The 12443-nt window shown below is 37.5% G+C and overlaps 1 protein-coding gene across 2 annotated transcripts in view; it reads left to right on the top strand.

The window, feature by feature from the left end:
- Positions 1–12443, top strand: part of LOC103913184 (chromosome unknown open reading frame, human C2orf43) — a 114734-nt gene that overhangs the window by 37067 nt on the left and 65224 nt on the right. For both annotated transcript variants that reach the window (XM_009319649.1, XM_009319648.1), the window contains one exon: positions 4900–5069. In XM_009319649.1, the coding sequence (XP_009317924.1) occupies positions 4900–5069 (170 nt within the window). The remainder of the gene's footprint in view (positions 1–4899; positions 5070–12443) is intronic.

The following is a 12443-nucleotide window of genomic DNA, read 5'->3' as shown; positions in this document are numbered from 1 at the left end:
AGCAGCATCTTCAGAGGAAAAGGTGAATCTTTTTCCAGTCCCCTGTATCCGTCTCCAGATACTTACTTGTCTTTATCCTGTAAAAGGCCCGGTTCTGAAAATTCTTGACCATGAGAGTTCATATGCTGGGTTTGTCCTTAGATACCCTGGTACTACCTCCTAGAGTAAATGACCCAGGGAAGAAGAAGATACAGTGCAGGTAGGGCAGCGGTTTTTGCCTCCCTTTCCTTCATGGCATATAATTACAAGTCAGCTTGTCACACAGTTCCTTACTTGTTCATGAGTAATTTGGGGGCCTTCTGTATGAGTGGATCCTGGGACAGACCTTAAAGTCACTCCATGACAAGTGGACAAGTGTCCATATGTACTCAGCTCAAATGTTCAGTCACCTGTTGTGACCAGGGTAGCTGGGAGTTTGGACGTGCAAGCATTCCCTTGTGAAATTAGGGAAGTACAAAGGCATGCAGAAATTATATGCACAAATTTGAGGGCAGTATTGGAAAATCCGGCCTCCAGTATCTTTTCAAATCATCCAGTAAAAAGGAGTCTATGATTTTTGGAGATTTTTTAATGAAAGACTAAATTTTATGAATCTCCAGTCTAAAGTCTGCTCATATAACTGATATGCTTTTTTTTCCTGCCTAAGAATTTCCCTTGCATACACAGCAGAAAAACAAACAAACACAATTCTCTGTTATTTCCCTTAAAACCAAAGTCCTCTTTCCTAGCAAGATTAACTTGTCGACCAGTCTTAGAGCAAACACTTTATTTTAATCTATCATTGTTTTCTGACTGTGGGTTTAGCAGAGGTCAGAAAAAGAGATTCATTAAAGTGATTGCGCATTTGTTTTTCTAAAAGTACATCAGAAGATTAATGGTTTGCCAAAGAAAATAAAGAAATACAGTATTTCTTTTAATACACTTCAGCTAAATAAAGTCTTAAAATCACACGCCTTGGCCCACATGGGGTGTTTGCAGCATAAAGTACAAGTCATATAATTTCTACTATCTGAAAACTGCTTAAATGAGCTCTACTTCAGCCATGCCATTTATTCCACACCTGAGGTGAAGTAACTCTGGTCCCTTCTCTGATGTAGAGCCATTGGAGAGCTGACTGCCAGTGTGTTTGTGCAAGTCTGTTTGCTTATATAAAGAACCCATTTAAGCTTCTCCACCCAAGAAATTCATGTTGATTTTGGATAATCCCTGGGCGATTTTATTCTGTAAAATAAATAAATAAATCTTCCAAACCTGTGACGCAGTCCAACTCTCACATATTTTGGACTATTAGAAGTGCAGCATTTGTGTTGGGGAAACATGAACTGACACGAGGCGTGGGCAATTTTGTATTTGTCCAGAAGAAAAATAGGATGCATATTTCAATATAGGGTTATGTGTCGTTGGAGTTTCACCTGACAAGAGTGCAGGGTCGGTCTGTGATGAGGAGAGTTTTGCGTGTGGATCGCCAGACCCCACGCTGCACGCTCATCCTCCAGTGTGGCTTCTCTAGGAGTAGCGCCAATGTGATTTGGTTTGGCAACAAACCAGTATTTCAGAAGAAAAGAAAAAGTTGTATTAAACAGCTGAAACAAGTCTCTGGGGTCAGCATTGGCTGTCAGGACTCGCTTTCAGTCTTACAGAGATCATATGTGTATGTGGCCAGTAGACGTGGGAATCTGAGCATCCTTGCTCTGAGTGGTGCTGAGCAGGGCTGCGCTGAGGATGCTTTGGCCTAGTGCAGTAGAACAGGTCTCTGTGATCATCGTCAATCATAACTAACCCATCCGATTAAAAATCGCTTCTGCAAGCTCTGCTCTGCTCTGCTCTCCCCTGCTCCCTAGAAAGCGCTAGTGCAGAGGCTGGAGTTGGGTATGCTGAAGTCCTAAACTCAAGTCTGGGTACATGAGGAAAAAGCCCTTATTTTCACTCTACTCTTAATCCCCACCTGTATGATGCGTATCCTTCCTCGGGGTTCTTGCTTTGGCAACAAAGCTGTTTCTGAATAGGCACATCTCTGCTGAAATCAGTAATAGCAATAAATGTTGCCCTGAATCTCTACGCTGCTATTTATTAGGTAACTAATTATTAAATTAGATATCTAATGTCTTAAATAACTGAAATAATTAACTGTATTTGTCTAACATAGTTATCTACCTTAACTTTGAAAATGTTGAGACTGGGCTAGACTGTCTTTGCTGTATTGTTTATTAATTGCATTGCAGCAATGTTCAGCATCTCTTGTAGCAGATATTGAGTTTGTGTAGTGAAAAGCAGCTGTTAACCTCATGAGATTGAACAATACAAATAAAAATTTGTTTTGTTTCCTGCTTGGTTTCTGGGGTCTTGTGAACCATGAGAAGTTCTCTAGAAGGTTTCTACACCTACTTTACCTCCTTTTCCCTTGCTCTAACCTGGAAATAAGCTGAAATTCTTTTATAATCACTTATTTGCAAGAACTAAAGCTATGAATGGAATGTCAAACATTAAAAGACGTACTGATAAATCAGTGGAGATGGCAGTGCCTCAGTAAAACAGTATGGAAATGATAGCAAATGTTTACAAGGGAAAATTGACCTGCTCAACCCAACACACAGTAACATACATATACTTAACACAGCATACTCCTTCACTTGTTGCTGTATCATATTTCTAGTATTCTGTGTTTTATGTGTGTTATATATACCCTTAGTTAGACTTGCGATGTAGACAGCCTACTCCTACATGAGGTTAAGCTGCTGTGTAAATAAATAAAAAGTAGGAAAGACAGCTTTTGCTAAAAATAGAAACTAAGTTTGAAAAAAAATGTTTTGGCCTTAGGCTTTTAGTTAGGGTTTTGGAAAACAGAACAAGCTTTTTGTTTTCCATTACTTGTAGAAAGCCTCATAGGCAAAATATTACTTCTCATCTAATTTTGCATTTCTTGAGTGTATTTTAGAGTGTTTTTCATTTAGAGTAAAATACTATAAATTATGCTGGGATATGATCATTAGTAGTTTTAGCAGAAATATTAGTTTAACTGAAGAACTTCTCTGTTGTGACCTCTGTGGTAATAGTTTAAGCTCAGAAAAAAGGCATCAGAACACACGCTTTAGCAATTATTTTTCTTCAAAAGGTTATGTTTCATACAGATGATCAAAAAGGCAATATAGTGCCAGCCCACTTAGGCTCCCAATTAATACTATCACTGTCAACCCCCCGATAACTGCACTACAGTAGTGTTAGTAATTTTTAGCACTTGAGGTTACTGACCAATTGCCATCAAATTTACCACATGCATATTAAAAAAACAGTCAGCCTTTATAATTTGATGAAGTATGTTCACAGACAGAGGCAGAAAGGCTTCTGTTATCACTTTCTCCAAGCAGGCACAAAACCACCTACATCTGAAATGCATCTATGCTGCTAGCTAACTTTCTCTTACAGTAGTTTTTCAGTGCCTTTGAGTTTCTTTAATGTATGTATCTTTACAGTATCTCTGCCTGATGGATACTTTCTTCCACATCTATTTTTCACATAGAGAACTCATGCAGAGGACATCAAAAGAAACCAAGTGGGAAGTTAAACACCTAATACTTTGTGGGCTGGTTAGGGCTGTGTGTGTGCTACCTCTGCTAGCTGCTCCTGAATTGTTAGAGGTAGGTGGCTTTTGCCAGGAACCTATATGCTGTCTGTAGGACCATGGCTCAGTAATGAGCCGGTCCCCATCATGTGTCTGAACCTTGCTGCAAGGAGATTTGGCTTATTCCAGACTAAAGCTGCGTTGCAAGTCAATATGTAAGGAGTGTAAAAGATCAGGGGTTTAAACTGGAGTATGAAATTGAGCCCTGAGATAATAGCATGGATTTAAGAGATTAAGTGATATTAGTACCAGTACGTCTCTTTCAGATAAGCTATAGGCATGCGTTCCTTCATGCCTTCTGCCTCTTTTCTTTCATTCTTTTTTTCAGTATGTATTCTTACAGTCTTTTCCATCAAGTAGTCCAGCTTAAATTGGAGTGTTGTCCTTAATATAGCTTTTAGTTTAGTGAGTAGAGCACTTTTCTAGCAGATGAAAGAGTTGTGAACCCCCTTAGATAGGGGAACTTGAGAGCCATATCACCCACCTCATGAGCAAGAGTTAAAGATGCCCAAATTGCTGTAAATTGTTACAGGCACCAGATCATCCTTGTCTTGTTGACTGGCCAGGAAGCGAGTAGCGAAGTCCTCATCATAAGTGATTGCCCAAGCTCCTTTGGAAGGTCTCTGGCAAAATAGGAATGAAATTGCACAATAACCTAGAACCATGAAGCTCTAACTTGATCTTCCTTTTTGTAGCTGGATTGACAATGGTAAGAACCTGCCTAAATAGGGGTAGTTTATGTAAGTGCTAGTGCTACATGTTGACACATATGCATTTCGTATTTTTCCTCATTCCGTGGGACTTTTTTGTGCCTATTTTAAGACAGGAGATTTTGGATATCTGAACGTTCTTAGTGCATGATAACATATGATAGTTTGTCCTGAGTGAAGGGACTCTTGTTCCTGGCCAGTATTGCTATTGTAGGTCCTGATCTCTCAATGTAAAGTCGGATTGATTTAAACTGATCCATTGCCTTGAGTTTGGTCTTGTACTGAATGAAGGGGAACACTATGCTAGATGATGTGCCATCAAGTTCCATGTGTTTCTGTATCTTTCCCTGGTTCCCCAGCTACACATAAGGCTTCACATCCTGTACAAGGGATTCATCAGTCTGTACTTGCCAGTGGTGGTAACTTAAAATTAAATTTTTAAGGTTGGGTTTTGTTGGGCTTTTTTTAATTAAAAAGTTTATTTCAGAGTTTTCCAAAGAAGTGAAAAAAAATGAGATGCTTGAAATTTCTATTATTAAAACAAAGGACTTCTTTTCTTTTATGTTTCAGACACAGATATTAAGGAGCTAGAGGATGTTTTTGGACTTAACGGACAAGTAGAGCATAAGCTGAACTTCCTCAAAAAGAATGTATCAAAAGATATAAAGCTGGTACTGATTGCTCATTCTATTGGTTGCTACATCACGCTGGAGATGATGAAGCGAGCATCAGAACTTCAGGTACCTTAACCTTACAGAATGAGAGTTATATTGTTAGCAAAGCAGTGCACATGCTTAGCCTGTGAGTAATGCCACGTCTTTCCTGTGGAAGCTCTATTCTGCTATACACAAACTTTCAACTAAAATGAAATAAAAACATTAATGACTAATCCTAATAACATATAATAAAGTAGTTTGATGGAAAATAAAGTTCTTACTCTGAATTTGGACCTTTAAATGTCCTTGTAATATAAATTATTAATAATGGTGATAAACATATTTAGGACTTTCTTGTTGTCTTCTCATCTTTAAATAATTTATGAACAGATCACTAGATATTTGGCAATTACATTATGTTACTACACCAAAAATTAAGGCTGGTTATGATTTTAATAGCAGCTTCTTATCTCAAGGCAAGCAGATTGCTGGCTTACATGCGGAAATGTGTAGAAAAGAATAGCAATATAAATTGTGATGAGTACTACAATGAAGGACATTGTTTTTAAAATTTAATACATATGCATATATCATTGCTTCTGCAACTCAGTCTTCATTTGTATAACTCAATGGGAGTGGGAGGTGTTATGGCATGTTCTTGTGTATCTGAACATTTTTGTTTGTCGCTCTGAAGCAATAAGAAGGTTGAGGCAGGACCGTGTCCTTGCAACTCTGGAAATGGTAAACTGTTAGTGCTCAGTAATAACTCACTCTACTAGCAGATGATGAATGAAGAATACTGAATTCTTATTCTTAACATTCACTCTTGCTAAATCATTGCCTCTTCCTTTACATTACAAAATCTTCAGTGGAAGGAAGTGTAGTGTTAGCATAAAGTCTGTGTTTAATACATGCATAAATAGTTTCTTCCACTTCCTCATAACCATTTCCACTGCACATCTAACTTTTTTTTTCCTTTAAAGGAAATGGCAACTAAAAACCTGAAACACGAGGTTAACCTGATATATTTCCACAGACATAATTTACTTTGTGATTATAAACAAGGACATTTTTTTTGAGAGGACTTTTATTACTGTTTTATCTTTTCAAGAGGGAGTGTTTAGAAAATATCATATGCAGTAATTTGTCCAAAAATATCAACTTTTCTTTGGTCAACATCTGTACAGTCTTTATTACACAAATGATTTTATCTGGTTTCAATTAAACTATGATTTGTTGAGTAATTTTTTTACACCTGGCTCACTAGATACTGACAGCATGCTATTCATCAATGTTTTGAAACGTAGGTATCTTTGGGACACTCTTAGACTGCGTGGTGCACTGTGTGCATGAAGTTAATATATGACAAGCTACTTTCAAGATGCATTTAACAATAGAAAATACTTGTGTAAGCCGGAGTGTTGTGCAACCTTTGTCCCTTTGCCAAAAATAAGTTAACTGCTAGCTTTTATAACATATGAAGTGTGATAATAAGAAACTTGTGTTTCCATCTCTCCCTTTATTTTTACTGGAATATTTGATTCCCACAAGATTTTGAACACATATGTGTATTTTAGTAGCTAGATCATTTGATTTTATTTTTGTGTAGTTCTTATGTGATAATCTTTTATTACATGAGTTTTGGTTTTGGTCTTACATTCTCTGCTTTAAGAACCTTTGATTGCTTACAGTTTATTATTCCGAGCTAGAGGTTAATGTGTTGTATTTATTGTTCAAATAATTCAGTAAACGTTTATATTTGGAGTGTATGTTTAGCAGATTTGATTTTTGCTACCCAATTTAAAGCCCTTTCATAATCTAACCAGATATAGACTAGATTGTCCCTCTCTTGCACAATGATGAGGGAACCTGATGTACCTTAAGCTAGCATGCATGAAAAGGAGAAAGTACTATCTCCTTATGTCTCCTTGGTTGCTCTTCAGCTGTCGGTTTTGAATGCTGCTAATTTCTTGGGCCCTAGTACTCTGCAGGTTAATGGGGAACTGTGGGTTTTTTTCTTAAACTTCTGTGAAATATGCTTTCTTCTTTCATTAAAACAGAAATGAAACAGGAATTGCCAGTTTACCCCAGGATAAATTCAGTTTTGGACCCCATCCCTATTTTCCTATTGACTCTCAGGGAGGCTTCTGTTAACAGTTTCTTCAGGAGACCCCTTAACACAAATTTAGTCTTAGGCTGATGCCTTTAACTAAGTCTAATCAGTAGAGAAGAACCACACAGGTTACATCCATAGTTGTAACTAAGTGGGGCTACTGCATGGATTTGAGTACTGGGCCAGCTATGCAGTGACGTTTTTGGACTAGTCTCTAAGAGACTTTTTGGCCCAAAGCAGCTAGCAAGTCCCAGGCAACACCCTGGCATGGTTCTGGGCTTGGCAGAGGCCCTGGGCCATTCCCAGTAGTTAGTTTGGATGCAGACATCCTGGTGTTAGGCAGGGGGGAATTCCGCCATGTGGACGCAGACCATCCTATGCCATCCTGTTCCACGGCAGGACCAGGGAATAGTTCCCGGCCATTCCGTTTGCTGGCACACATGTAACTGTGAACACTTCTCAGTTGTCGTGGTGGGCATCAAATCTTAACAAGGTTTGCCTCTTCGTGGGAAGTGGAGCATCCAGAGTGTGTCAGACTGCTAAAAAAATTTGACACCGGGAAGGAAAAATGTTAATCAGCCTTACTGTGTGGAGATGGAAAAATGCAATAATGTACAGCTTACTTGATACTTGGTCTTAACCTCATAATCTTCTTCACTCTTCATTCAGCCAGCAGAACTGAAAATGAAGCTGAGGGACAAAATTATTTTCTTAGTTGTTGGAGCTTGAGCCTAACTCATAAATACGCTACATCCTAGAGGCATTCTCTTCTAAAATACAAATCCTTACTTGGAGGATTTCCTTGTGCTTTGCTGGCAACACTACTGCGTCTTTCCTAAAACAGTCCATTTGATTGTTAATTTAACCAAAGGATTGACATATTTCCTTGCTAATGACATTCAATCTGTTACAGCGTTAGTCTTTCATTTGCAGTGATGCTTTTGAAATGCCAGCACCTTTGTGGTAATAAATTAACACTTACTAATGAGTGAAACCATCACAGAATGTAAACATTGCTCTTCCTGTAAAAGTCATTGAGGAGGAAGAGTTTAAAATCTCTGAGTATGTATCAGTTTAAGCAAATAAAATTTCTGTAATATAAAATTCAAAACCATGCATGGCTACTACGTCTCAGTGGTGCCAAAGATTATTGGGTATTGCTAGAACTTAGTTGATTTTATAAATAATAGCTAACAAAACATAAGTTGGCATAGTTGTGTATAAAGCAAGTTCACACCTTGGAAACCCTGTCACATCATTTCTGTGCACACGTTTGTGTGCATCTACCTTATCTTTCCTTCACTGTGTTCTCTTCCAGACAGAAATCTGTTGGTCTGTACTTTCTTTCAAGAAATCTGATGAGCGTAACAAAATAACATAGTTCACATTTAATGATTCCACAAATTTATACAGTAGCTTAACCATATTTTCATGTTTTTTCTTTTGTCTGTATATGAATTGCATTCAGGTCTTTCACTTGAGGAGCTACAACTTGTTCAGGATCTGGTAATGTACGTAGCTTAGAAGGTTTCTGCAATGTGTCTTATTCTTCATAAATCAGTACTGACTTTCACCCATCAGGAAGCTGTACGCTAACCTAGCTTTCTTGAGTTAAGCAAACATTTCTTCATTGCTGACTATTCTAAATTATTTTATGATGTATAAAATGTTGGTGCTATTCATTCCCTTTTACAAATAAATTAAACATGCCTAACAGGAGGTATTGGGCATTTTTTGTTAACCTTTTGAACTACTGAAATTGGCTAGATATCCCTGCTGTTGGTTTTCTGTCTGTTTAGCCAGTTTCTAATCCATATAAAAATGTTTCTCTCACCCATTATTAGTATTATTAGTGGTCACAGGGATTGAATGACCTCAGCGGGAAGCACTTTGTTGGAGTTTTTTGAATATAGTTATTTTAGATGATGCTCCTATATGTGCATGGTAGGGTAGCTTTATTTCTGTCTTCTTTTTAAAATTTTCAAAATACTTAGTTAAAAAAGCAAAGGAGCTTTCACCTGTAAAACATTATTGTTGTTACCTCTGATGGTAGAAAAAGCCAGAAATATATTTTATCATTCTTTTTTAAATTTAGCTGATAATAGATTAGTCTTTCTTTTCTGTCATTCCAAAGTTTCTGTTGTTGCATTGTTAGTAATGGGGTCCTCATTTTGTGGTTTCATACTTCAACCAAAAGGCCACGTTCCATCTGTTGTGAACAGCTTGCTTGGAAACATTGATGGCCTACAGGTACACAACAGAATGACAGATGTCACGACTCTGTTAGCTTTTTTTTTTTCTATTTTCTAGAAATCTGCTTCTTCCTGATTACCTGCAGCCCTTTGCAACACATCTTAGTGGGAGAAGACATCTCTGCACATGGCCCTTCTGACAAAGACATTGATTGGGATATGAAATTTCAGAAACGCTCTTCTCTTTGCCATCTCTTGGCCAGGGAGGCTTTTTCTTTTTTTCCAGCGTGTGTGAGAAACTACCTGTATATATAGAAGTAGTTTGTTTTAAAAGAAGCTTTACTGAAAGAGTGAAAAATGGCAATAGATAGTTTGCATTGCAGTGTATCTTTGTATGCAACATAAAATGCAATAAATTATTATTCACTTACAGAAGAAATGAAAGAAATCTCTCTTAACAATGTGTGAACGTCAATCCATAAATACTGTTTTGCAGTAAGACAGAATATGAAGTTTAAAGCAAATTAGCTATTCCTGAATAAGTCATGTAAAACATTGTGATTCTAAACCAAATGTCTTTTTCTGATATAGCTTAATCTATTTTCAAAATAGCTTAAGATAATGGTTTTGAATGTATTCTAGATTCATTCTGGACAAGAGTGTTACACATGAAGTTATTCAGGAATATTTCCATGTTTAGATAGTCTTTACTCAGGCTTTAATTTATCAAGTCTGTTGGTCAACATCAGTTCTGTAAGTTATCAAAGCTTTTCCAAAGTTTACTGGCACGGATAATCCTCTTTTTGAAATACAGTTTCCTGAAGACAGAAGCTTCAAGTAAGTGTCTTTTTTTTTTTTTTCCTTTTTTTTAAGCTTTTGCTTCTCCCAAGATCTGAACTGGGCAAGGAGAAAATTTTATTTTGCCACTGTTGGCAAATGCATAATTGACCATCATAGCAAAAAGATCCCACTTGCTAAATGAGTTGTTTTTCACATGTTTTTGTGTGATGAGAATAGTTACTTATGGGGAGGGAGGAAGGAGTGTGTAAGTTGTTTTGTAATGGTTTAAAATCTCACTTGGACAAATACTAGATTCTCTCACTGCTGCCTTTCTGCCTTGAATTAAGTTGGTTCTTTTGTCTCTGGTTAACACTTAGTTCCGTTCTGTTGAAGAACTTGCAAAGCTCCCTCTAACTTTAGTGAAAGTAGAATTAGACCATAAGAGAGAGAAACATGCCAGAATTCCTCTGCTAAGTGATTTATTGTGATATAGAATTCAATGCCATGACCCTTTACATTAATGATTTAGTTTCAGTTGTGTTGAAAGCTTAATTATGAATTTGGGAAGCACTTTCATAATGTTAAGAAAGAGAAAAGTCACCATGTTTTTAAGTACAGGTATTTCTACAAGAAAACAAAATTCGTTAGTATAGAATTACTGGAAATCCACAGGGACTATGAGACGACGAGATTAAAAGAGGGAGAATTTTTTAACAGTACAGAACCTGCTAAGCATGTCTGACCTTTGAGATAATAAGGGAATCTTTTCAGCAGCATGAATGGATGAGGGAAAGACCGTATGAAGGCAATGATATTTGTCCAGTTCCCATTTTGCTGAGATTAGAACCTATACATGTAATCCAAGACTGGTGGTGTCATCATTACAGAAAACATCTTCTGAAAGGACACTAATTTAGCACGTTCTGATGTCCTTAGAAGTTGTAGTGCATTTTGGAAGTAGAAAGAAAATGAAAATATAAACACACCTGAGATAAACAGGACTATAAATTTTTATTCCGTTGTTGAAAATTTAACATAATAGCATCTAATTCAAATGTTGATTACCTCAATTAGATGTCACAGTACTTTAAACAAAGTCAGTTTACATAGCTGTTGTCTGGGTAAATTCACTTCTGATGATCTCACTGACGATTATAAAATTTAAAATATGCTTAGTGAACAAATATATTTTTTACCACCTTGCATGCTGTCTTACAAAAGTAAGCTTATCTGATATCTTTTGAAGAGTACAGTGAGACTGCATAAAATAGAAAAATAGCCAGAAGATTTCCGAAGAGAGATGATGTCTTCTGTCATGTAGAGGATTGTGCTTTGTAGACCTGTGTGCCAGGGTGCAGTATAACCAACAGCACAGTAGAAGCGTGAAAAAATGTCCTTGGTTTGTGCAGCCTTGTTTTGATTTGTCCTTGCTGAGAACTGTTTGATCTTGGTTCCTTAATGGGTTGCAGTGATGGGTGGAATACGGGTATGTAGTTATGTTTAGCAGTAGGGATCATGATCTGGAGAAACAGAATGGAGAAACATTATTTTTACACGAATTTCATGTTACTTGCAGGTTTAAATGATAGTGCAAAAAAAACCCATAAAAATTAAAATGGGTAAAAGACTTACAGTAGCACAAACCCAATGACAACATCTGCAGAATTATTATGCAGGAAAAAAATAGATGGCTATGCTTAGCAGACCTCCCAAGGGAATTGGTACACATTTCAAATAAATGCATATCTTGTGAAGAGAGCTGCGAATTTCTAGGCCGTGATATAAAACTAAACTGACTCCGATGTATTTTTCTTCTCCTTCAGTCCATCCGTCTGGATAAATGAGCTATATATTAAAAAAACAAGCAAACAGCATTGGGCTGATATACACCCACCTTCATCCCCCGTTAAGTGTTGAGGGAGCAAAGAAAGAAGAACGCTAACGCAGTTTTGCACAGATTTAATCATGCGCCTAAGTTCAGCTGCCTTCAGTGAGATCATAGAATCATTAAGGTTGGAAAAGACCTCTAAGATCATCAAGTCCAACTGTCAACCCAACAACACCATGCCCACTAAACCATGTCCCTAAGCGCCTCATCTACACATCTTTTAAATACTTCCAGGGACGGTGGCTGCCCAGCCACTTCCCTGGGCAACCTGGTCCAATGTTTAACCACTCTTTCAGTAAAGAAATTTTTCCTCACGTCCAATCTAAACCTCCCCTGGCGCAACTTGAGGCCATTTCCTCTCGTCCTATCACCAGTTACTTGGGAGAAGAGACCGACACCCACCTCGCTACAACCTCCTTTCAGGTAGTTGTAGAGAGCGATGAGGTCTCCCCTCAGCCTCCTTTTCTCCAGGCTAAACACCCCCA

Source organism: Pygoscelis adeliae, unplaced genomic scaffold (genome assembly GCF_000699105.1).
Source record: "Pygoscelis adeliae isolate BGI_AS28 unplaced genomic scaffold, ASM69910v1 Scaffold121, whole genome shotgun sequence".
NCBI classification, from domain to species: Eukaryota; Metazoa; Chordata; class Aves; order Sphenisciformes; family Spheniscidae; genus Pygoscelis; species Pygoscelis adeliae.
The sequence above is the reverse complement of the archived record's forward strand: the minus strand, read 5'-3'. Positions and strand labels throughout refer to the sequence as shown.